Below are 27,125 nucleotides of genomic sequence, written 5' to 3'. Positions count from 1 at the left end.
TGAGGAGAAGGAAGTGGAATAAATAAGTGAAATTAGTGAATCTTTACTACAGCAATAGTTAGGTAGGGTTTTTCTTAGCTACGTTAAAACATGTTTGTTAGCTTTGCTGGTAGCAAAAAAATCCAGTTCAGGATTGTTGGGCCCTGATGTTACTGTTGGGGCTGGATTAGGAGCAAGTGGCCCTTTGTCTGCTGAGAGGCCTACATGGAATCAGGGAAGCTAGATTTGAGTTTTTCCTTTGCCCCTCAAACAAAGGAAAGCCCCCCCCCCTTCCCCCAGGCCTAAGGTCAAATCATCACTATAATACTGCAGTACTTTACTGTAATACTGCATACTACATCACTCATAATACTGCAGTACTTTTACTGTAATACTGCATACTACATCACTATAATACTGCAGTACTTTTACTGTAATACTGCATACTACATCACTATAATACTGCAGTACTTTTACTGTAGTAGAATTTTTCATGCAGTATTTTTACTTGTAATAGAATATTTGTACATTAGTGTATTAGTAGTTTTACTGCAGTAAAGTATCAGAGTACTTCTTCCAGTACTCTGATATTTCTACATCCTCACAGACAGAAGTGTGTTTTCACTTCTGCAGCACCTGGTAGGTTTTTTTCTTTCTGTTCATTTCCTGTTTGCAGCATCCTGCTTTTTAACTTTCACTTCTGTATTTTTCTCAGTGACTGTGAGGTTTTGTCCGTGTGAAGCTTGGGTAAGTCACAGTTTTCAGTTATTTGACAGTAAAAAGTGTAAAAAGCAGAAAGTGAAGCAGCTGTTAGTGTTGAGAGGAGCTCAGCTCAGTTAACAGCTGACTCTCATTAGTTCAGGATGAGTGGAAATCAACTCTGATCCAGAACAGACTCAGACGAACTTCTCTCAGTCCGCCATTTTGTCAGTTAGGTCTTTCTATATTGGGGCTTTTCCCCAGTTGTGTACTATGGAGTAGTCTATACTACAGAGTATACAGGCAGCTGATATTTAATGTATCATCATGTTAGTGAGCTGATATTTAATTACATTAAACTGATCAAATGTTTACTGTTACACACGTTTGAATGCAGAACTTTTACTGTAATACTGCATACTACATCACTATAATACTGCAGTACTTTTACTGTAATACTGCATACTACATCACTATAATACTGCAGTACTTTTACTGTAATACTACATACTACATCACTATAATACTGCAGTACTTTTACTGTAATACTGCATACTACATCACTATAATACTGCAGTACTTTTACTGTAATACTGCATACTACATCACTATAATACTGCAGTACTTTTACTGTAATACTGCATACTACATCACTATAATACTGCAGTACTTTTACTGTAATACTGCATACTACATCACTATAATACTGCAGTACTTTTACTGTAATACTGCATACTACATCACTATAATACTGCAGTACTTTTACTGTAATACTGCATACTACATCACTATAATACTGCAGTACTTTTACTGTAATACTGCATACTACATCACTATAATACTGCAGTACTTTTACTGTAATACTGCATACTACATCACTATAATACTGCAGTACTTTTACTGTAATACTGCATACTACATCACTCATAATACTGCAGTACTTTTACTGTAATACTGCATACTACATCACTCATAATACTGCAGTACTTTTACTGTAATACTGCATACTACATCACTATAATACTGCAGTACTTTTACTGTAATACTGCATACTACATCGCTCATAATACTGCAGTACTTTTACTGTAATACTGCATACTACATCGCTCATAATACTGCAGTACTTTTACTGTAATACTGCATACTACATCACTCATAATACTGCAGTACTTTTACTGTAATACTGCATACTACATCACTATAATACTGCAGTACTTTTACTGTAATACTGCATACTACATCACTATAATACTGCAGTACTTTTACTGTAATACTGCATACTACATCACTCATAATACTGCAGTACTTTTACTGTAATACTGCATACTACATCGCTCATAATACTGCAGTACTTTTACTGTAATACTGCATACTACATCGCTCATAATACTGCAGTACTTTTACTGTAATACTGCATACTACATCGCTCATAATACTGCAGTACTTTTACTGTAATACTGCATACTACATCACTATAATACTGCAGTACTTTTACTGTAATACTGCATACTACATCGCTCATAATACTGCAGTACTTTTACTATAATACTGCATACTACATCACTCATAATACTGCAGTACTTTTACTGTAATACTGCATACTACATCGCTCATAATACTGCAGTACTTTTACTATAATACTGCATACTACATCACTCATAATACTGCAGTACTTTTACTGTAATACTGCGCTGTGCTCAGTGTGTATTATTATTGTATTCCTCCGGACCGACAACCCCCCCCCCCCCCCCCCCCCCCCTCCCCGCGCTGTGCTCAGTGTGTGAGAGGGGGCGTGGCCAGCGGCTAGAGCGGCAACAGCAAATGTGTGCTTCTTTCACCGATATATTTATCTAAATCTTTTACATTTCTTATCCAAACAACGTCAGATTTGGCACTGCACTTACTCATGACCGTAGCAAGACACCTGTCACGTTTGAAATCAATCGGATGGACGGTTCGAGAGATATGCGAATAACAGACAGACGTTCCTGTCATTTATAGATAGATGTGGTGTTTTCAGTCCATCATGGCAGCAGCACTATGGCACCATCTAGTGGCGGTTATTAAAAACACACCAGAGTTTCATCTCTTGTGCTTCTGAACCAAAGAGTGTCTTACAGCAGAGTGACTTCACCATATTAAAATTACACTGAAGTTCCGCTGCTCTTAATACCTGATCTGATACCAGGACCAAACCACAAACCCCTTTCTGCGTGAGTACAGTCGGACTATCTCAGCACTGCGGCTGTTTTTTACTTTAAGTCCTTCTGAATTCTCCTTCATAACTTTCCTGAACGTCGTCACGTTTTCTATCCATGTAAAGGACAAGAGGTCAGGAAAAGACAATATGAAGCACTTTCAGACCGCAGTCCAAGTCTCTTATTCCATCTCTGAGGAGTGAGGAGGAAACAGTAGAACAGCCTTTCCTGAGACTCACCCCTTTATTTGATCAGATTATTCTGATACATCACAACGTCTCTGCAGTGGAGACAGATAGCAGATTAAACTCAAGTGTTTCACTCCTGTTATATTTAGTTTTCTGATTCACCATCTAGTTAAAAATCTGTCTGATCAACAAAAGAACCATAAACAACTTTCTTTATTTATTAGATTTTTCTTTTATTATCTGTTATTTCTCCCACTAACTTTTATTATGGATCAAACGTTAGGGCAAGTCTGTTTGTCAGCAAAAAACACATTTGAAACACTTTCATATTTTACATCATTTGTCGTTATTATCATGTACGGATGAAAATTCCTGAGTGTCGGGTTTGATATGAGTAACATGATTTCAATTTTTCTTGAAATGTTTATTCCAGTGTTTAAAAGACTTTGATCATATTTATGATCATATTATTAAAAAGTGAATTCTCAATCAGTCAGGAGTCAGATCCAACATGGAGGATGTTTCCAACACTTTGCTGTATCGCTGCTGTCTGATTTCTGATCCATTTTATTTGTGAGCACAAACACAACATCTCATTAATATCAGCAGCATCTTCTCTCTCTGTGTTTCCTCCACAGCTGAAGCTCCAAAGTCTCTGTGACTGGATGTGAACTGAGCAGCTGAACATCTTCCATGTTGTAGTGAGTGAGTGCAGCTCTCCCAGCAGCTGTTTCTCTGCTATGGATCAGTGTGAGGACAGAGAGGAGGGAGTCCCTCCCTCTAAAAGCTCTCTGTGTGGGGAACATGACAGCCAGACCAAAGCTCAGAGGTGAGATGAGGATCTCTAACTGTCCATCACTGTTCTCCACTCACATCACTCCACCATCATTATTCACACTGACTGTCACATCTGACTCTCAACTACTGAAAAATAAGTCACAACTAGAAAACTCCAGGGTAATGTTGAGTGCCACGGGGCTGTTGCCAGGACGAGTACACGATTTATTTCCAGTGTTCAAAAGTCACCCTGATCATATTCTGGTTTCAAGTATTAAGTACATCTTACTAGTCAGTATCAAGTGTAATGTACTTTATTCTCAACTTAACATCCCTGAAAATATTAAGTAAATGTTAATCATATTTAAGCTTAAACAATATTTATTTAAACTAATTAATTAAAGTCTACTTCATTTTTTCACAGACAGGAACATCACTGTTATGAAATGATTAAGTAAATCTTATCATTAAGAGAGTAGATTTTATTATAGTTTTTTATGACTGGAAATCTGCTTGGAAATTGACTGGAAATATTCCAGTATTTCAATTCCAATATTCCAGTTAATCATATTTAAGCATAAATAATATTTATTTAAACTAATTAAAGTCCCTGTAAAGTAAGAATAAGAATGTTTATGAGTTTGACATACCACAGAAAAGTGTGTTGTTAACCACCCTGCCGAATTTGAATGATTAAAAAAATCGCTAAATATGTGAAATTAGGCTTCAAAGTTGTGTAAAAATCAGCCTCTGGTCTCTGCTCCCAAATGCTGTGGCCGTTCCCGCCGAGTTCGCTGAAGCCCCGCCCCCTACAGAGTGTCACCTGTCAATTAAAGTCACCACCTCAACCCTAAACATGGACACTATTGCTGAGAGCTAGCTCGGTTAACTGACAAAATAGACAGACAGGAATCAGCCAATCACAAAAAGTAGGTCAGTTTCCGCCCAGCAACAGGTTGCTAAGGGCAGCTAAGGTTCTACGGTTGCTACGGCGATTTGAGAATCTGCTTGGAAAAAATTCTCAAAACGCCCCAGAATTTGGCTTCTGACAAGGTCCCAAACAATTGCAAACTGTGAGAAAACCGTAACTCCTGTCCAAAAACCGAAAACACTGTGAGAGACACAGAAGCCGGCAGATTCTGACAGTGTTTATTTTATTCAGATACTCCTTAAAATGAGCGCGTAAGCTCAGTGTGAAAACAAAGTGAGAGTCTTTTGAAAAAAAAAGACGATTACATTAGGGTCAATGGGGAGCGAGACAGGTATTGCCACCGGTCTCGGCCCCCCCGTTTAAATTTTGTGCAGACCCCGCCTGTCAACGTCACATTTTATGAATCCCAACACCTATGTCTACATTTTTACCAAACATTATTTGTCTCCTTTTCACGGTTTGGCCGTGAGCTCGAGTTAAAAATAAAAATAAAGTTTATTTTTTATTGCCTCTCACACTCAAGCTAACTGACGCTTCCACTCTAACTTTGAAGAAAAAGTGATTTCCACTCCTCGTTTGACTGCTCATAGTTTGAAAAGTTTACATGTTATATAAAAACAGTTTGGTGTTTTGGAGAGAGCACAAGTTTTCCTCCGTTTTAAAATTTGAATCACATTTCTATGTGCAGGTATGAAAGAGCTAGGTGACTCTGAAAAAAGGTGACATTTTGTGGTTTAAAAAAAAAAAATTCTCATTAATTTTCAATGGAGAATTCTCTCGGTATTTTGGGAATAACTTTGGGAAAAATTGGAATTTCAACATTCAAAATAATAGCACCTCTTTCCCGATCGAGCCGCACGTTTTGATGTATATATTGTTGGGGTTTTCTGAAAGCTGTGGAAGGAGTTACGCGGCGAAATTTGGCGGAGGAATACTAATAAGAATACGGAAGATTAATAGATGCCTTGGGGCAGTATTACTGCAGCGAGAGTGCCTCGGAGCTTAGCACCCGTGGCACTGATAACTCAGAATTAAGTAGTAGTAGTAGTTTTATTGTCATTATATTGAGGGTCAGACAACAATATAACGACATTTAGATAGCACTACCTGAGACATAAGAACATTTAAGACAATTAAAAACAACTTAAGACATAAATACAACAATAACAATGTATAAGAGCAACAAAGTGCAATATGCAATATAAAAAGGTGTAAACACAGCAAACAGTAGCAGTTCTTGTTGTAACATTAGGCCACAATCAGTGAGTGTTTGTGGGTGAGTGGGATGAGGGGATCAGGCCATGTTCATTAGTTTAACAGCTTGGGGGAAGAAGCTACTAACTACTAACTTTGTGAGTTACCAAAGAGCTCAACCACTGATTAGTCAACTAATCAACTAAGATGAGACAGCATCTTTCATCAGATGACATTTTGATGAACAGGAGAACGTTTCTCATCCACTGTCTTCTTACTGATTTTCATTCTGCTTCTAAAACTTCAGCTGCTGACAGTCTGCTCAACATTCATCTTTTTAAACTCTTTGATTTGTTGTTTGTTTGTATCAGGATGCAGCAGCAGAGAGCAGACTCTCCTGAACCCAGCTGTGTGTCCATGAAGAGTGACCGGTCTATGGATCATCCTTTTAACTTTAAAGATGGACAACCTGCTGATGGAAGGTAAGAATGTAATAATGGTCTGTTGGCTGTTTGGGCTGAATAAACCTCCTGTGTTATGTGGGGCGGAGCAGGTGAACCAGGTTCAGACACCACTGACAGGTTCAATGGAAACAGCTTTAATGCTGAAAAACCAACAGACAGGTTTACAGACCATAAAGGGAAGGCAATCTGAATCAGGTGAAAACCAGCAGGAACAGTTAACAAAAGGAAAAAGAACAGACAGTAACAGGAATTAGCTGATGAGGGAATTACAGACTGCTAACAGGTGAGCAGGTGGATGTGGAACTGAAAGCAGTCAGAGGTGGGACCACTCTGGAGGTTGATACAGATGCTCAGGGCTGACATTTAACTGGTCAATCCTTCATTTCTTTGGCTTTAACTCCATGCTTTTATTTCTGTTGTATTAGTATCAGGATGCAGCAGCAGAGAGCAGACTCTCCTGAACCCAGTTGTGTGTCCATGAAGAGTGACTGGTCTATGGATAGTCCTATTAGGTTTAAAGATGGAAAACCTGCTGATGGAAGGTAAGAATGTAAAAATGGTTGGTTGGCTGTTTGGGCTGAATAAACCTCCTGTGTTATGAGGGGCGGAGCAGGTGAACCAGGCACAAACACCACAGACAGGTTCAATGGAAACAGCTTTAATGCTCAGAAACCAACATTTAACAAACAAACAAACAAACAAATCAAGAAGAAAAAATGAAGAAAAAGGATCTTTTCCTTTTTTCTCTCATAGATCAGGAGAACAATATGATCAATGATCACATTCACATCAGAAAATGATTGAAAGTTATTTTCAGCATCTGTTTGGATCAGCTGGGAAATGGACAGAAGATTATTAAAAGAAGATACTAAACATTTGATGGATGACAGCGTTACACAAAAAGAGGAAGCTGATGCCACAACATCTGTGAAAACACATAAAGCACCAGGGCCAGTCTTTAAAGAGATGTTTGGATCACCTTGTAGCTGCTCTAACAGAGTCTGTACAGAGTAAAAGCTGCTTGATGCTGTGTTCATCCATCTGAAGGTGAACTGGGATGTTTATAGTCCATCTTTAGTTATTGAGGTTGGCAGATTGTTACTGAGCCATAGAACTCCTGTGGAACATCCTCACTTCCTTCTTCTTCTGTTGACTCATGACCAAGTCGCTGCCTTCCTCTTTTCATCACTGCAGCAATATGAACTCATCAGTCACTCTGTTCTGAAACATTTCTGTTTAATTATGACATTTAAACTGGTGATTGATGATTTCTTTGAAAGGTAAGGATTTAAAATTAAACTACAGGTTCAATGGAAACAGCTTTAATGCTGAAAAACCAACAGACAGGTTTACAGACCATAAAGGGAAGGCAATCTGAATCAGGTGAAAACCAGCAGGAACAGTTAACAAAAGGAAAAAGAACAGACAGGAACAGGAATTAGCTGATGAGGGAATTACAGACTGCTAACAGGTGAGCAGGTGGATGTGGAACTGAAAGCAGTCAGAGGTGGGACCACTCTGGAGGTCGATACAGATGCTCAGGGCTGACATTTAACTGGTCAATCCTTAATTTCTTTGGTTTTAACTCCATGCTTTTATCTGTTGTATTAGTATCAGGATGCAGCAGCAGAGAGCAGACTCTCCTGAACCCAGCTGTGTGTCCATGAAGAGTGACTGGTCTATGGGTTGTCCTATTAGGTTTAAAGATGGACAACCTGCTGATGGAAGGTAAGAATTTAACATCCAGTAATCAGAGCAGCATTACAGGAGTTCATTTAGTCATCATGACAGAACATCTTTAATAAGCTGAGTGCAGATTTGAGTCATTAAATGTTCTTAAACGTGATGTTTTGTCCACAGAGTTCAGCAGCAGAGCTCAGAGGTTCCCAGTGATCAGTCTGCACAGCAGCATCAAACACAGCTGGACTCCATATTTATGGTGTGTACATGTACAAACACACCTTTTACTATTAACTCCATCAACCACAGATGAAATACTAAAGTAGCATTCAGGTCCTAACAGTGTCCATGCTGCTCTGTTTAGACCAGCAGGCCTTCAGACTGACACATGAATCACATGTTGTGTTCTACCAGTTTAAATGAAATGTTCACTTTATCTTTCTGTTCCAGCTGCTGGAGGAGAACATCGTCACTTTTGTGAAGAACGAGCTGAAGAGAGTCCAGAGGGGTCTGAGTCCAGATTACCCAGAATGCTTAGAGAGACAGAGTGAGGATGAGGAGGTGTTGGACGGTGAGGAGGAAGAGCAGAGGAGGAGCAGCAGAGAGGCATTTCTGAAGATCACACTGCACTTCCTGAGGAGAATGAAGCAGGAGGAGCTGGCTGAGCGTCTGCAGAGCAGTAAGAGGATTTTAACAGATTTAACATGATGGAGAGGAAATGGAGGCAACATGGGAGAGGTTTATATTTCAAACTCTGCTGTAAATATGCTGCACACATCTGCATCAGATCAGAGGCTGTTTGTCCTCCACTGATGAGCTGAATAAAACTGATGGAGGAGGAAAAACTACACAGACACACTTACATGTTCACATTTCTGGACTTTCTGTAGGATCCACTCACTGATTTCATTTGTTGTTTGTTCATTCAGGAACTGGTGCTGCAAAGTGTCGACGTAAACTCAAGTCTAACCTGGAGAAGAAGTTCCAGTGTCTGTTTGAGGGGATCGCTAAAGCAGGAAACCCAACCCTTCTGAATCAGATCTACACACCGCTCTACATCACAGAGGGAGGGACTGCAGAGGTCAATGATGAACATGAGATCAGACAGATTGAAACAGCATCCAGGAAACCAGACAGACCAGAAACAACAATCAGACAAGAAGACATCTTTAAAGCCTCACCTGGAAGAGATGAACCAATCAGAACAGTGATGACAAAGGGAGTGGCTGGCATTGGGAAAACAGTCTTAACACAGAAGTTCACTCTGGACTGGGCTGAAGACAAAGCCAACCAGGACATACACTTCACATTTCCATTCACTTTCAGAGAGCTGAATGTGCTGAAAGAGAAAAAGTACAGCTTGGTGGAACTTGTTCATCACTTCTTTACTGAAACCAAAGAAGCAGGAATCTGCAGGTTTGAAGAGTTCCAGGTTGTGTTCATCTTTGACGGTCTGGATGAGTGTCGACTTCCTCTGGACTTCCACAACACTGAGATCCTGACTGATGTTACAGAGTCCACCTCAGTGGATGTGCTGCTGACAAACCTCATCAGGGGGAAACTGCTTCCCTCTGCTCGCCTCTGGATAACCACACGACCTGCAGCAGCCAATCAGATCCCTCCTGAGTGTGTTGGCATGGTGACAGAGGTCAGAGGGTTCACTGACCCACAGAAGGAGGAGTACTTCAGGAAGAGATTCAGAGATGAGGAGCAGGCCAGAACCATCATCTCCCACATCAAGACATCACGAAGCCTCCACATCATGTGCCACATCCCAGTCTTCTGCTGGATCACTGCTACAGTTCTGGAAGATGCGTTGAAAAGCAAAGAGGGAGGAGAGCTGCCCAAGACCCTGACTGAGATGTACATCCACTTCCTGGTGCTTCAGTCCAAACTGAAGAAGGTCAAGTATGAAGGAGGAACTGAGACAGATCCACACTGGAGTCCAGATAGCAGGAAGATGATTGAGTCTCTGGGAAAACTGGCTTTTGAGCAGCTGCAGAAAGGCAACCTGATCTTCTATGAATCAGAGCTGACAGAGTGTGGCATCGATATCAGAGCAGCCTCAGTGTACTCAGGAGTGTTCACACAGGTCTTTAAAGAGGAGCGAGGGCTGTACCAGGACAAGGTGTTCTGCTTCGTCCATCTGAGCCTTCAGGAGTTTCTGGCTGCTCTTCATGTCCATCTGACATTCATCAAGTCTGGAGTCAATCTGCTTGCAGAAAAAACATCCAGGTGGTCTAAAGTCTTTAAAGACAAACCTGAACCAACACGTTTCTACCAGAGTGCTGTGGACGAGGCCTTAAAGAGTCCAAATGGACACCTGGACTTGTTCCTCCGCTTCCTCCTGGGTCTCTCACTGCAGACCAATCAGACTCTCCTACGAGGTCTGCTGACACAGACAGGAAGTAGCTCACAGACCAATCAGAAAACAGTCGAGTACATCAAGAAGAAGATCAGTGAGAATCTGTCTGCAGAGAGAAGCATCAATCTGTTCCACTGTCTGAATGAACTGAATGATCGTTCTCTAGTGGAGGAGATCCAACAGTACCTGAGATCAGGAAGTCTCTCCACAGATAAACTGTCTCCTGCTCAGTGGTCAGCTCTGGTCTTCATGTTACTGTCATCAGAAGAAGATCTGGACGTGTTTGACCTGAAGAAATACTCTGCTTCAGAGGAGGCTCTTCTGAGGCTGCTGCCAGTGGTCAAAGCCTCCAACAAAGCTCTGTAGGTGCACACAGAACTATCCAGATTAATGTAGTTTCATCTTTGCTCAAGTTTTATTTACAATTGTTTACTTTTATTCTGCTGATTCTTCTCCAGGTTGAGTGGCTGTAAGCTCTCAGAGAGAAGCTGTGCAGCTCTGTCCTCAGTTCTCAGCTCCCAGTCCTCTAGTCTGAGAGATCTGGACCTGAGTAACAACAACCTGCAGGATTCAGGAGTGAAGCAGCTTTCTGCTGGACTGGAGAGTCCACACTGTGGACTGAAGACTCTCAGGTTGGTGTTCAGATGTTTTAAAATTAAGATCCTGTCATCCTTTGTTTATTTCATATATGCATTATGTGATGTTCCTACTTTAATAATTGAAAACTAAACAAAGAAAGTTGTACCTGGTCAGTGTTGGGTGTCCATACAGAAGACTTGAAACTCAGTTTGGACTGAAAATGATTGTAAATTATTGAAGCGCTTTGGTAGTCAAGTGGAGTAGCGGCCCCTTGGATTTATAGATTTCTTTCTTTCTCTCAACGAGCACCATGCACCATAAGCACCATGAAAACTACAGAATAAAACAGAAGAAATACAAAATGCTTCTCTGTAGTTTCACAAATAATTCACACATAAATCATGTTCACATATTAATCATGTTTACACCCAATACAAATCATTTTAACCAACTAATAACGATGAAATATGAAATGTTTTTAAGCGATTATGACAAGTGTATCACATGCTTCTTTTAAATGAAATACAATATATTGTAATTGTTCACAGAAAGAATATATTGCTCTTATCAATTAACTCATAAACAAATTAAGTAATGAATTTCTCTTTTTTCTTAAACAAAATCCCATCTAATAATAATAATACACTTTGCATTTTTCATACCTCATTCTGCTCTCCAAGGGCGCTAATTAAAGAGTTTCCGCCTTCAGCTAGCATGCTCTCTAACTCAACACACACACCTCACAGTTCGGAGCTCTTAGAAATAACAGGTACGAACAATACAAGAATAATAAGGTAAACTCTTTCCTTACAGGATTCAAACATATGAACATGATAAATAACTAGTGTGTTTTTACCGTTCTTCTGACGATGCCTGAGCACAACATAGAGAAGAGAGAGTAGCAGGAAGTTTAACATCACAAAAAACATCAGAAGATGAAAACTGCGCTCTTCAAAATAAAAGTGGAACAGACCACAACTGTAGCATTACAATGTCTTGTTAACACATAAAAACAATACTGTGTAGGAGAATATTAATGCAATTTATCAGATATTTACAAGTGGTTATCGCACAGGCCACATAATCGCAGCATTCACTGCTTCCACTGTGGCAAGGGACTGCTTTGCTGCATGTCATTCCATTCTCCTCCTCTCTCGCTGTTTCCTGTTGGACTCTATGCCATGATACTTTCAAAAATTATACAAAACTATGACTGTTATAATTTTTTATTTAAACATATGAGTCATGTAACTCTGTAATTCTTCTCCAGGTTGACTGTCTGTAACCTCTCAGAGAGAAGCTGTGCAGCTCTGTCCTCAGTTCTCAGCTCCCAGTCCTCTAGTCTGAAAGATCTGGACCTGAGTCACAACAACCTGCAGGATTCAGGAGTGAAGCAGCTTTCTGCTGGACTGGAGAGTCCACACTGTGGACTGGAAACTCTCAGGTCAGGTTTCAATGGTCTATAAAAGTTTACCCACCAAATTTTACTTTCTTTATATATTGGGATCTGTGAATTTACTTAGATTCTACACAGCAGACTTGAAACTCAGGTTAGTGTTAAAATGATTGAAAATGATGACACTGCTATATTTTCTTTATTTAACATATTCATTAGATATATATAGGATAATAATAATGTTCAGGTAATTTGCATTTGTCCATCTAACTCCAGGGTGTGAGTGGTCCTTAAGGATGTTTGAGGCTTGCTTGTGGAGGCGGCTTGAGTAGATGTTGCTCAGGTGTGGGAATGGAGAGCTGATAATCCACTGAGCTGTTTTAACCACCCGCTGAAGGTATTTTCTCTCCCCTGCGGTACAGCTGGAGTACCAGGTTGTGCACCCATAAGTTAGTACACTTTCAATGGTACAGTTGTAAAAGTTAATGAGCAGCTTCTGCGGAAGTCTGTTGCACTTCAGCATTCTCAGGTGGAAGAGACGCTTCTGGGCCTTCTTGATCAGGTGTGAGGTGTTAAGGCTCCAGGTGAGGTCTTCAGAAATATGGACTCCTAGAAATTTGAAGCTGGAGACTCTGTCAACTTTCTCCCCGTCAATGCACAGCTCAGTATGAAGTGTGTTATTGTTTTTCCTGAAGTCTATAATTATTTCTTTGGTTTTCTTTGTATTGAGGTTGAGGTCATTTTCCTTACACCAGGCAGACAGTGTCCAGATCTCCTCCCTGTACTCTGCCTCGTTGTTGTCGCTAATAAGTCCCACAATGGTCGTGTCATCTGCAAACTTGACCATTAGGTTGGAGTTGTGGGTGGAGGTGCAGTCACTAGTGAAGAGGGAGTAGAGAATTGGACTGAGAACGCAGCCCTGTGGGATATCATAGATTCATAGAATCATAGATTTTCTTCATTTTACCTTGCACAGACGTCAGGTTCTGCTTTGCCAGCTCCCCAACGGCATACAACCTGTGCCGAAAACCGTTCACATAACCAATGAGATTCCTGGGAGGCTCCGCCTCTCTCCACTGGTCATACAATAAAGTTAACGGACCACGCATTGTATGTCCAAACTCTCCTGCGTCCCCTCCCTAGCAGCCAGCATTAACCAGGGCAAGCCCTCCTCCCAATCTGCCTCCATCTGGGTACAGTAAGCCCACAACAGTGACTTAAGCGTCTGGTGGAAACGCTCTAATGCTCCCCAAATTCGAGCCCTGGTCAGTTTGAATAATTTTTGGAATGCCAAAAATAGAAATGAACTGAGAGAGAGTACGAACCACAGACCTAGCAGTTATTGTGTGCAACGGATATGCAGCTGGGTATCGGGTCCTCTGACACATCACGGTGAGAAGATAAACCGCACCAGACCTAGAACGGGGTAGCGGACCCACACAATCAATTATCAAATGCTCAAATGGCTGTCCTACCGCTGGAATTGGAAACAACGGAGCAGGGGCTATACTCTGGTTCGGCTTGCCAGCAAGCTGACAGGTGTGACATGTTTTAACATACACAGCAACATCCTTTTTCACAAGCGGCCAAAAGAAATGCTGCAGGACCCGATTGTAAGTTTTCCTGACACCCCAGTGCCTAGATTCATCCTGAGCCAGCTTCAACACATAGTCACGATATTTAGATGGCAACACAAATTGGAAGATGGGTTCCCTGATGAAACTGTCACCGTGAGGACCCCCTTCCTGAGTTGTGCATAAAGTAACCCTGAGAGCTATTTTTTTCCTCCCCCACTGGAAGCACCTGCTCAAACAACCCTCTCAGAGAAGGATCGGCTTGCTGCTCAGCTCTCAGATCCCCCTGTGACACTGAGAGAGGCGTATCAGACAAGGAAAATGCACACAACTCAGAAGCGTCAACACCCGACACAGAATCCAACTTGTCACACGTCATAGAAACGTGTCACAGCGCAAGCACTAAACACCTCTGGAAAATTCAGTTCGCTTTCATCAGGCTGCTTCCTCACCAGCGGAACCGAAGACACCACAGGAGGTGGTGGTGGCGGCGGCGCATCAGCTCACACACGGCCTCCTGCCACACCATTCCCCAAAATCAAAGTGATGCCCTCTATCGGCAGCGCCGGGCGCACTAACACAGCCACCTGCCCCTCAAAGAGGTCAGAGTACAGCATGATGTTATACAGCGGAACCTGTAAAACCTTCATGCCCATCCCCAACACCGGAACAGAGCATCCTGTTTCACTCTCTTCGGAAAAGGGGAACACTGAAGCCCGGATGAAAGAATCAAATGCAGCAATGTCACGCAGGATTGTAACTGGCACCCTGGCCTCACTACCCACCAGGGAAACCAAACCATCCAACACAAAAGGCAGAAAGGCTTCAAACTCACCAGGCAACGTGGTCACATGCACACCCCCACCTGCCACCTCCACAGCAGACAATGAGGGCACAGACACAGCTAGACAAGCACCTTTTGGCTGTGGAAAAGGACCACTCTGTCTAGATCTACCTTTCAGAGCATAACAGTCCACCTTCCAAAGACCTTTTTTATGACAAAAATTGCAAACCTTATCTGAAATACGTGTGCCGCGATCCCGTAGCTCCGATCTATCTGGAGGGACAGAAAAATACGCACCACCTGCGTCTGAACCATCCACAAAGCCAGCACCGCGAGCACGTGATTCCCCAAAGTTACGCCTATTGCTCAAGTCAGTTGCTCAAACTTCTCCACCTTCAATGCCGCACACCAGCGCGTAAAATGCGCAGTTAGATCTCGGGCAAATTCAAGGTGGGTCTGCTTCTCAAACTTCTTACAAGTCCGAAAACGCTGACGGTAAGTTTCAGGGACCAGCTCGTAAGCTTTCAACACAGTAGATTTAACGATGGAATAGCTCTGACTGTCAGCAGCAGACAATGACGAGTAGGCCTCCTGAGCTCTCCCAGTTAATGTGCACTGCAGCATTAATGTGCAAGCAGAATCCGGCCACCTCATTGTGTCCGCCACCCGCTCAAACATAGAGAAAAATGTCTCTGGATCCTTCTCATTAAACTTCGGCAACAACCTCAGGTTACCCAAGATATATCAAAACACCCCTCAGCAGGACCAGAACCAGAGGAACTCTCCTCCTCCCCATCACTGCGAGCCGGCAGCCTTAAGTAAATCAAGCCGATACTGCTCCAATGACAACTTCGCCTGTTCAGTCTGCGAGCGCAGCCTTTCAACTGCCAGCTGTTTCTCCACTTCTACCGTATGTATCATTTTATCGTGCTCAAGCTGTAATATAAGCAACTATTTTTGCTGTTTAAATGTTAACCCACCGGTTGCCAATGACAGCGACACATCAGCAACCTTAACTGCAACAGGGGGTCGTTCCTGACCGACAGACGTCTCAATTAAATTTGCCTTCAAAATATCTTTAATGTTCTCCTTCACCGATTATCAGGGATACCCACTCGATAATGCTCTGCTACTCTCAACAGCTGTTCCTTAGTGTATCTTGTGTTGACAAACTATCCCTGCCATTACGCACAAACAAACCAGAGACTAACAACAACCAATCCAAGAGGCCCAAAACAAGCGCCAACACTGTGCCTACACACAAAGAGCGCAAACTCCCCTCTATCTGACCTACCTGCCCCAAATCTTACCTGACTCCACTTACCCCTAGTCTTCATGCAGTACCATGGTGGGTATTTATGCACTGAATACCACTAGTACGGAAAAAGCGACCATATAATGGCAACTCTCCCGAAACCACAGCGGTGCTTCCGAGCAGTTGCTCTAACCACGTTCACCGCAGCACTACAGGGAAAAAAACAAACTGAACAAACCCAAAGGGGTCACGCCGCTATAACTAGCAGGGGATTATACACTCAAAACTTCAGCACCAGCTGACACTCACCCGAACCCCTCAGTACCACGCCTAACGGAGAAAGAGAAGAAAGGGAAACAAACCACTATCAAAACCAACTTACTAATTACTGTATATCTCCAAACAACAAGGCTTCCAACTTACGCACTGCAAACAACGCAACTCTGTAGTAACTTTGATTTACGTCAGTCCATTCACAAAACAACTGAATGACTGACAGAGCCGGCCCACCTGGTTGCGCACACCAGGACCAACTCAACCACTTAGCGTGTACTCAAACACACCAACAACCAAGACACGTGTGACCACTTCACACACTGTCAAATTAACCTATCCAAAGTTACTTTTAACAACCCAGGCGCGCACGAGCCCCCACTTTGTCATGACCCGGCTCGTGAGAAATGACAAAAAAGTGGAGATAAACAGAAACGTAACAATTTAAGGAATTTATTTATAACAAAACCAGATAAATAATAACAACCAAGTAAAATAACTAAGAATTAGGCCGAAGCCAACCAAGTCAAAAAAGGGGTGCCGTCAGGATGGACCAAGAGCGCCGTGTGAGAGCTGACAGCCAGATCTTAAATAGGCCACCCACTGGGAGACTGGCCATGTGTTCCCAGTTGGCCTAACTAGGCTCCGCCTACCAGCCTGAAAGAAAAACAAAGGCACAGCACACAAAACAGGCCCTGCTAGGCAGGGGCCGTCACACAGGCAGACTGTGTCCGGACCTCCTCCCTGTATGCTGCCTCGTTGTTGTCACTAATAAGACCCACAATGGTCATGTCGTCTGCAAACTTGACCATTAGGTTGGAGTTGTGGGTGGAGGTGCAGTCACTAGTGAAGAGGGAGTAGAGAATTGGACTGAGAAGGAGATGTGATGGCCCAGTCTGACATGCTGGGGCCTGTTGGTCAAAAAGTCCAGGATCCACATACAAAGAGAGGGTTGTATGCTGAGTGCTTGCAGTTTGTGAGGGCTGATGGAATTAAAGGCTGAGCAATGAACAGCATCCTCACATAGGTATTAGGATTTTCCAGGTGTGTTAGTGCAATGGCATCATCTGTGGATCTGTTGGCTTTGTAGGCAAATTGATGTTGGTCGTGGGTGGGGGAGATGCATGATTTGATACGTGCCAACACCAGTTTCTCGAAGCATTTTGTGACCACTGGGGTGAGAGCGATGGGCCGGTAATCTTTTAGGCTTGAGATTGTCGGGGTTTTGGGTATGGGGATGATGGTGGTGGTTAAAACAGGTTGGGACTATGGCCAGTTGGAGTGACAGGTTAAAAATGTCTGTGAGTACTAAGGCAAGCTGGGCTGCACATGACATCAGTGCACAGCCAGGGATACCGTCGGTCCCTGCTGCTTTGTTGCTGTTGATGTATGGAAGAGCCTGCTTGACCTGAAAAGACTGGAGAGTGAGTGGTGGATTGATCTCTTGTACAGTGGTGGTTGCAGCTGGTCCATTGTTGTTGCTGTTTTCAAAACGGGTATGTGGCCTTGTTTATAGTCTGTAATGTTTCTGATGCCTTGCCACATGCTGCGTGGGTTGTTTTCCTTGAAGCTGTCCTCAATGCACTGCTTGTATTTGAGTTTGGCGTCTCTGATGCCTCTGTGCAGGGCTGCTCTGGATCTGCTGTAAGCTGCTCTGTCCCCTGAGCGGAGTGCTGCATCCCTGGCTCTGAGCAGCACCAGCACATTGTTGTTGAACCAAGGTTTTTAGTTGGGGAATACCTTGATCAGCTTTGTTTGTGCTTACATTGTTAGTGCAGAAGTTGATGTAGGATATCACAGAGTCACTGTACTGCTCGATGTCAGTGTGCTTGAAGACTCCCCACTCAGTGTCCTCGAGGCAGTCCTGCAGTGCTGAGGAGGCCTTTTCAGTCCAGATGTATATTGTCTTGGTCTGTGGTTTGGTCCTGCTGATGAGGTGCTAACTTGGTTGCTTAAAAAATCTTCATTTTTTCAGGTTGACTGTCTGTAACCTCTCAGAGAGAAACTGTGCAGCTCTGTCCTCAGTTCTCAGCTCCCAGTCCTCTAGACTGAGAGATCTGGACCTGAGTCACAACAACCTGCAGGATTCAGGAGTGAAGCAGCTTTCTGCTGGACTGGAGAGTCCACACTGTGGACTGGAAACTCTCAGGTTAGTGTTCAGGTGTTTTAAAATTAAGATCCTGTCTTCTTCTGTATATTTCATTTGTGCATTATGTGATGTTCCTACTGTTATATTTTCTATACTTAACATACTAATTATGTAACTTCACTGCTTTAAAAAAATCGTAATTCTTCTCCAGGTTGAGTGACTGTAACCTCTCAGAGAGAAGCTGTGCAGCTCTGTCCTCAGTTCTCAGCTCCCAGCCCTCTAGTCTTAGAGATCTGGACCTGAGTAACAACGACCTGCAGGATTCAGGAGTGAAGCAGCTTTCTGCTGGACTGGAGAGTCCACACTGTGGACTGGAAACTCTCAGGTCAAGATTCAATGGTCTATACAAGTTTACCCACCAAATTTTATGTTCTTAATATATTGGATCTCTGAATTGATTTAGATTCTACATAGCAGACTTGAAACTCAGATTAGTGTTAAAATGATTGAAAATTATGACACTGCTATATTTATTTACTTAACATATTCATTATGTAACTTTGCTGCTTAAAAAATCTTAATTTTTTCAGGCTGAGTGGCTGTAACCTCCCAGAGAGAAGCTGTGCAGCTCTGTCCTCAGTTCTCAGCTCCCAGTCCTCTAGTCTGAGAGATCTGGACCTGAGTAACAACAACCTGCAGGATTCAGGAGTGAAGCAGCTTTCTGCTGGACTGGAGAGTCCACACTGTGGACTGAAGACTCTCAGGTTGGTGTTCAGATGTTTTAAAATTAAGATCCTGTCATCCTTTGTTTATTTCATATATGCATTATGTGATGTTCCTACTTTAATAATTGAAAACTAAACAAAGAAAGTTGTACCTGGTCAGTGTTGGGTGTCCATACAGAAGACTTGAAACTCAGTTTGGACTGAAAATGATTGTAAATTATTGAAGCGCTTTGGTAGTCAAGTGGAGTAGCGGCCCCTTGGATTTATAGATCAAGATGCAGAGAGTTTCAAATGGGTGTCGATTTCTTTCTTTCTCTCAACGAGCACCATGCACCATAAGCACCATGAAAACTACAGAATAAAACAGAAGAAATACAAAATGCTTCTCTGTAGTTTCACAAATAATTCACACATAAATCATGTTCACATATTAATCATGTTTACACCCAATACAAATCATTTTAACCAACTAATAACGATGAAATATGAAATGAAATGTTTTTAAGCGATTATGACAAGTGTATCACATGCTTCTTTTAAATGAAATACAATATATTGTAATTGTTCACAGAAAGAATATATTGCTCTTATCAATTAACTCATAAACAAATTAAGTAATGAATTTCTCTTTTTTCTTAAACAAAATCAGATATTTACAAGTGGTTATCGCACAGGCCACATAATCGCAGCATTCACTGCTTCCACTGTGGCAAGGGACTGCTTTGCTGCATGTCATTCCATTCTCCTCCTCTCTCGCTGTTTCCTGTTGGACTCTATGCCATGATACTTTCAAAATAAAGGCAACAAATTATACAAAACTATGACTGTTATAATTTTTTATTTAAACATATGAGTCATGTAACTCTGTAATTCTTCTCCAGGTTGACTGTCTGTAACCTCTCAGAGAGAAGCTGTGCAGCTCTGTCCTCAGTTCTCAGCTCCCAGTCCTCTAGTCTGAGAGATCTGGACCTGAGTCACAACAACCTGCAGGATTCAGGATTGAAGCAGCTTTCTGCTGGACTAGAGAGTCCAGACTGTGGACTGGAAACTCTCAGGTTAGTTTTTCTGATTATGTTTATTAAGTCACATTTTGTTTTCTCCAGTTTCTAGTTTACCTGAAGAGTTCTTATACTAAAAATATTTAGTGTCCTGTCTGAGCCGATGTGTTGTAACATCAAGTATACAGTAAGTACAATTCCTCAGCATCAGATTAAACTCTGAGCTTCAGCAATTTCAGACTCCAGCAGGAAAATATGCTTTCTCTCCTTCTACTAACCTAACATGTATCTGCATGACACCAACATACAGCAGGGGGCGCTGAGTGGAACATAAAGGCCTGAAGGACAAAATCCTGTTTATTGAGTTGAGAATGTTTTTTTTTTTTAACTTTTATTTTTCAAGTTTTGCATGAGTGAGAAAGAACAAGTAAACAAAATAAACAAGAACAACAAGAGGTCTCGGACATGACAATACACACTTCAATCAGTGAAACAAGAAACGCAAGATCACAAGTACAGTACAGTCTATACGATTATAACAATCCCATTTGTGCAGTATGCATCCCCTCTCCTTTTGGAGTCGAAGGGTGAAAGTCATCTTCTCCATTAGGCGGATAGAGTTGATTATGTTGATGAGGGCAGTGATGGTGGGGGGGTCCTTCTGAAGCCAGCACTTCGTTATTGTTTTTTACTCGCGACCTTCAACAGATATGTGTCACCTTTACTGAAACCTTGCGGAGTATATCCGAGGTACAACAGCCTGAAAGAGAAATCAGTTTTCAAGTCCAGGATCTCTGACATTAAATTGCCCACTTCCTTCCAGAAAGACTGAACATATGGACATGACCAGAAAATGTGTGCATGGTCTGCAGGATCCAATCCACACTCCCTCCAGCAGAAATGCTGTGACCCGCTTGATCTGGATTTTTGGTTGGGGGTAATAAAGAAGCGGATCAAAGTTTTCCAGCAGAAATCTCTCCAAAACAGCGAATTTGTAGTAGAAGACCGAGTTACCCATGCTTGGGCCCACACCTCTTCAGCTATCATCGTGTTTAGTTCCTTTTCCCAGCGTTCCCTAATGTAATTTGTTGAGATTTGTTCATTGAAGATAACCCATTAAATAGTTTGCCTACGATGCCTTTGATGTTTTTTGAGTTATACGCATCAATAAATACCTGGATTATTTTAGAAGGCTCAACAGAGTCATGACTCCTTATTTCCATTAAAAAAAAGTTACGGATCTGTAGGCCCATTAGACAAGTGTGTTTCTTGCCAAAAAGCAACATTGATTTTCTCCTGTTTAATTAATTTACTCCTTTTAATGGGATTGTTTATACAATTAACATTCAATGACTGTATATTATAGTATTGCATGTTCAATAGACACTCTAAACATATATTACTGTACCTGTGAAATCCAAGTCCCAGACCTCAAATAAACAAAACATGTTAAAACATCTGCAGAACTTATATTTAACACAACAATAAAACAAATCAGGGCTTCCGGTTTATAGGGTTCCTTGTTACCTCTCTGTGTGGAGGGGGGAGTTGCCACTAGGTGGGGCCCCTCGGAAGTACTATGAAAGAGAGAGGGTGTCCACAATATCAAAGAAAACAAAAGGGGGGGATAAGGGGGCTAGTTGCTTGCATGGGCTCATTGTTATAACCCAAATTGTGTGGAAGGTCACAAAAAAATAATAAAAAAAATGTTAGTCTTCGCTAGACTCTTCATGCCAATAAGCCATGGTAAAGATACATTAAAAGTTTTGTTTAGTGAGGAGCCATTATACTCAGTGCTTCTCAAATGTACAAATATAAGAGGCACAAGACACTACTCATCCGCTGTGGCATTCTCTCAGCCCTGCCTCTGAAATCCTTAGAGCTCTCCCGTATGCTCTCCTGGTATTCCTGCGTATTGGCGCGTCGCGACCCCGCTGCACTCCACAGCAGGAGTTTGTTGATGGTTTCCACAGTGACGTCCTTGGGTCTGCTCACCGATATTGGTCCCACGGCAAAGCCCCACTTTCTGAAGGCTGCCGCTGCTTCCTCAGCGCTATTATGTGTGACTGTGTCTGAGTCAAAATGCACACGCTTTCGGGTGAGAGGAGTTTGGAAACGGATCCCGTTTTCCTTGAGTATTCGTTTAATCGGCGTGTATTCCTTCCTCCTCTGTTGTACAGGCTCGGCATAGTCATGGTCGAAAAAAACTCGCCTCTCCTGAACGTGTATGTTTTTCTTCCAAGCAGCCTGGAGGATTTTCTCCTTGACTGTGAACTGTAGGAATCGGACCACTGTAGAGCGCGGCGGTGCTCCGGCAGGTGGCTGTGAGACCAGAGCTCTGTGTGCTCTTTCAATCCCCAGACTTTGCTCTTGACGCAGGCCGGTAATGTCCCCCAGCTCCGACTGAATCATGTTTTCCACAAATCTTACCATAGAGGAGCCCTCTGCATTTTCTGGGATACCGTGAATCCTAACGTTATTATGTCGAGAGCGTCCTTCCAAGTCAACGACCTCGGCTTGAAGTGACTTTTGGTTGTTAAGCAGCTGGATAAGCGTGTCTTTAACTCTGATGTCCCAGGGCTCTCTCGCTGCCAGGTACCTCTCTGTTTCTCCCAGTCGTTTGGCGACCTCCTCAATCTGACCTGTGGCGGCTTTGACTTGCTGGTTGATTTCAGCCGTTAGCTCGTCCAGTTATATTTTCATGTCCTCTCGAAAACTGAGACGGACTTGCGACAGTTCTTTTTTCATCTCAGATTTAAGGTCCTGCAAGCCCTCAGCTACCACCTCGCTCACCACTTGTCAAAGGGAGTTAAGTGTGGCTGGGGAGTCCTCCATCCTGTTGCCATTTTCGTCTGTACAGGCCTCGCTCATGTCGCAGTCTTTTTGTGCTTCTAGCTCCTTATTGCTTCATGTTGTGACTCTCCCTTAACTACTTTTGTCCCTACTCATTGTTGTTTTTACCTCAAATCACTTTTCACCGAGTTGCGGACTTGAATTGTGGGGTTTTATTTCGGTCGATGCAAGAGTTCCTTTTTATGCTGCCATACTGGTTGCCAGGCCACCGGAAGACCATCGAGTTGAGAATGTTTTTAAGCTCATGAGATGAAATCTTGTGTGTGTTCAGTCTGTCAGCATGTCTGATCACAGAGGAAGGCTGTGCTTCTCTGGCCTCAGCTCTGAGCTCCAACCCCTCCCATCTGAGAGAGCTGGACCTGAGCTACAATCATCCAGGAGACTCAGGAGAGAAGCTTCTGTCTGCTGGACTGGAGGATCCACACTGGAGACTGGATACTCTCAGGTATGGACAGACAGTTGGACACTCAGGTATGGACAGACAGATGGACACTCTCAGGTATGGACAGACAGGTGGACACTCAGGTATGGACAGACAGGTGGACACTCTCAGGTATGGACAGACAGGTGGACACTCTCAGGTATGGACAGACAGGTGGACACTCTCAGGTATGGACAGACAGGTGGACACTCTCAGGTATGGACAGACAGGTGGACACTCTCAGGTATGGACAGACAGGTGGACACTCTCAGGTATGGACAGACAGGTGGACACTCTCAGGTATGGACAGACAGATGGGCACTCTCAGGTATGGACAGACAGGTGGACACTCTCAGGTATGGACAGACAGGTGGACACTCAGGTATGGACAGACAGGTGGACACTCTCAGGTATGGACAGACAGATGGACACTCTCAGGTATGGACAGACAGATGGACACTCTCAGGTATGGACAGACAGATGGACACTCTCAGGTATGGACAGGTGGACACTCTCAGGTATTGACAGACAGATGGACACTCTCAGGTATGGACAGGTGGACACTCTCAGGTATGGACAGACAGGTGGACACTCTCAGGTATGGACAGACAGATGGACACTCTCAGGTATGGACAGACAGGTGGACACTCTCAGGTATGGACAGATGGACACTCTCAGGTATGAACAGATGGACAGACACTCTGACTAACTGAGGGACTGTGCATCATGTTTAATGGTGGATATGAGTGAAGGTGTATGAAGCTGATTGTGTCTTTGTCTCTTCCTCCAGGATGGACCATGGTGGACTGCAGAGACTGAAACCTGGTCTGAGGAAGTGTGAGTGTGTTTTCAGTTTGATTCATGAGAACTTTGAGAAAAACTGGATGAAATATGTAAAAGAAGTGAAAAAAGTTTTTTTTGAAATACTTCAAAATACAAATACAAATGCAATTGTCTATTGCACATATTAAATGTTCCTGCTGATTTGAGGAAACATGACTTTCCAACCATTATAAGGAATTGTTGTAGATTTTTAAATATGCAGCCCCATCAGGACACTGACTCTGAATAGAAATAACGACGTAACAACAGTTAACAGGATTAATAACTGATCATGACAATAAAAATCTTTCTAACAAATTAATAAAATTGTTTATGGTTCTTTTATCGATCAGATTAACTATTAACAGATTTTTAACTTGATGGTGAATCAGAAAAGAAATGAAATGTAAATATGATTGACTTGAGTTGAATGTGTAATGTGTCTCCACTTCAGTATGAAACTGCAGAGATGTTGTGATGAATCAGATCAGTGTGATCAGCTGCAGCAGCTCATCAATAAATAAGGAGGCGTGTGAGCCGCTAAAAGACTTGAGTGAAGGCTGCTCTCACGTTTCCTCAGAGCAGAAATACTGTAGAAAGACTTGAGACGAACGTTAAATGGAGCAGAACAACTTCCTGTTCAGGCCAGGATGGAGGAGGAAATATGAAATAAGAGAGTTGAGATGCAGCCTTTGTTATCAGGCTGTGTGACTGTGTGCACACCTGCTTCTGTCTGCTGGTATGAGGCCAACACAGTCGTCATGGAGACGCTTTAAGTTTGAATGGTTTCAGTAAAGTTGTTAATAAATCAACAGATGATAAACTGCAGCTGTATTGTGTCTCGTTCTCTCCATCAGATGCCTGTGAACTGGAACTGGATCCAAACACAATGAACAGATTCCTCAAACTGTCTGATAACAACAGGAAGGTGACACGTGTGAAGGAGCATCAGTCATATCCTGATCATCCAGACAGATTTGACTCCTGGCCTCAGCTGCTGTGTAGAAATGTTCTGACTGGTCGATGTTACTGGGAGGTCGAGTTGAGAGGAAGAGTTTATATATCAGTGAGTTACAGAAGAATCAGCAGGAAAGGAAACAGTTATGACTGTAGGTTTGGATGGAATGATCAGTCCTGGAGTCTGGACTGCTCGGATGGTGGTTACTCTGTCTGTCACAATAAGATAAAAACATCCATCTCCTCCTCCTCCTCCTCCTCCTCCTCCTCCTCCTCCTCTGTCTCTAACAGAGTAGCAGTGTATGTGGACTGTCCTGCTAGCACTCTGTCCTTCTACAGAGTCTCCTCTGACACACTGATCCACCTCCACACCTTCAACACCACATTCACTGAACCTCTGTATGCTGGGTTTGGGCTCTGGTCTGGTTCAATGTCTCTGTTTCCTCTGTAGGAGGGAGAGTCTCTCTGTGTCCTCTGTAGGAGGGAGAGTCTCTCTGTGTCTCTGTAGGAGGGAGAGTCTCTCTGTGTCTCTGTAGGAGGGAGAGTCTCTCTGTGTCTGTAGGAGGGAGAGTCTCTCTGTGTCTGTAGGAGGGAGAGTCTCTCTGTGTCCTCTGTAGGAGGGAGAGTCTCTCTGTGTCCTCTGTAGGAGGGAGAGTCTCTCTGTGTCTCAGACTCAAACACTCAGTTATTTTTCCATCTACATGATTCATTGATTAGTCTCAGTTGACTCTGCTGTTGTTGAGCAGCATGCAGCTCTATTCATGTTTGCATCTACTAACATCTGTCCAGCTGTGTTTTATCTGATCATCATCAATAAAATCTTTTAAAATACAACACATTGTTAGAGATGAAACCAGTTAAACCTTTTAGTCTTTTGATGGATTGATCCATATCACCACGCATCATAAGTTCTACAACCTCTCTGTGGTGATGGCTCAGAATGTGTAAGGATGCACATAGGGCTGAAGTTTAGTTGTTTTGTTTGAAGACAACGTTTGTTTTTCTTTTTGGCTGAAGATCAGCTGCTATGTGTAAGGACGACATAGGACTGAGTGTGAACTTTCTATTTTTGCAGCAACATTTAATGAACTTGTCATATCTGAAATGTTAATTGTGTTGATTTGATGTAAAACCTTTAATATTGTTTATATAAGTGTAATCTGGATGTGGGATGTATATATATATGATATGGTTATATCTCCTGTGTACATTATGAGTCTTAAGTTTTTATTAAGTTTACATCGATCAAGTATATTTCAACATGCATTCCTACAATATTTTCAATGTAGTCTGAATTTATTCTGTTTTGATTTATACATAACATCACAACGCAGGAAAGTGCTTTGCTTGCATCACATTTGTACTGTGTTCTGTACTCGTGGGTTAGGGTTAGGATCAGGAGGTAGAGCGGTCGTCCTCCAATTGGAAGATTGGTGGTTCGATTCCCGGCTCCTCCAGTCTACATGTCGATGTGTCCTTGGGCAAGACACTAATTGCTCCTGTTGCTATGCCAACGGTGTATGAATGTGTACGAATGATTAGCTTCCTCTGATGTGCAGGTTGGCACCCTGCGTGGTAGCTGCTGCCATCAGTGTATGAATGTGTGTGAATGAGTTGTAGTGTAAAGCGCTTTGAGTGGTCGTAAAGACTAGAAAGGTTCTATATAAGTACAGAACATTTACTTATATCTCCTGAGTCTTAAGTTTTTATTTGTAGTTTAAATCGATCGAGTATATTTCAACATGCATTCCTACAATATTTTCAATGTAGTCTGAATTTATTCTGTTTTGATTTATACATAACATCCATAAACTGTATGTAAGAAATGGACGTAACATCCGTGATGTCACCCATTGGTTTGTGGACTGCTTGAAATCTTGACAATTTCAGGTGCATGCTGGGACAGTACAGTCTATGGTTGTTG

The 27,125-nt window shown here is 42.5% G+C and overlaps 1 protein-coding gene across 1 annotated transcript; it reads left to right on the top strand.

Annotated features, from left to right (window-relative positions):
- The first annotated feature begins 688 nt into the window (after window positions 1–688).
- On the top strand, window positions 689–25,721 carry LOC134001006 (NACHT, LRR and PYD domains-containing protein 12-like). The gene is made up of 15 exons (XM_062440541.1): window positions 689–726; window positions 3,703–3,893; window positions 6,338–6,448; window positions 8,042–8,158; window positions 8,291–8,369; window positions 8,561–8,789; window positions 9,040–10,837; window positions 10,934–11,107; window positions 12,325–12,498; window positions 18,312–18,485; window positions 18,637–18,810; window positions 19,016–19,189; window positions 23,273–23,446; window positions 24,213–24,259; window positions 25,102–25,721. Exons 2-15 carry the CDS (start codon window positions 3,805–3,807, stop codon window positions 25,650–25,652), a joined length of 4,065 nt encoding a protein of 1,354 aa, XP_062296525.1. The 5' UTR covers window positions 689–726; window positions 3,703–3,804; the 3' UTR covers window positions 25,653–25,721.
- The last annotated feature ends 1,404 nt before the right edge of the window (window positions 25,722–27,125 follow it).

The sequence above is a fragment of the Scomber scombrus genome, chromosome 19, assembly GCF_963691925.1.
Source record: "Scomber scombrus chromosome 19, fScoSco1.1, whole genome shotgun sequence".
Classification (NCBI taxonomy): Eukaryota; Metazoa; Chordata; class Actinopteri; order Scombriformes; family Scombridae; genus Scomber; species Scomber scombrus.
The sequence above is the reverse complement of the archived record's forward strand: the minus strand, read 5'-3'. Positions and strand labels throughout refer to the sequence as shown.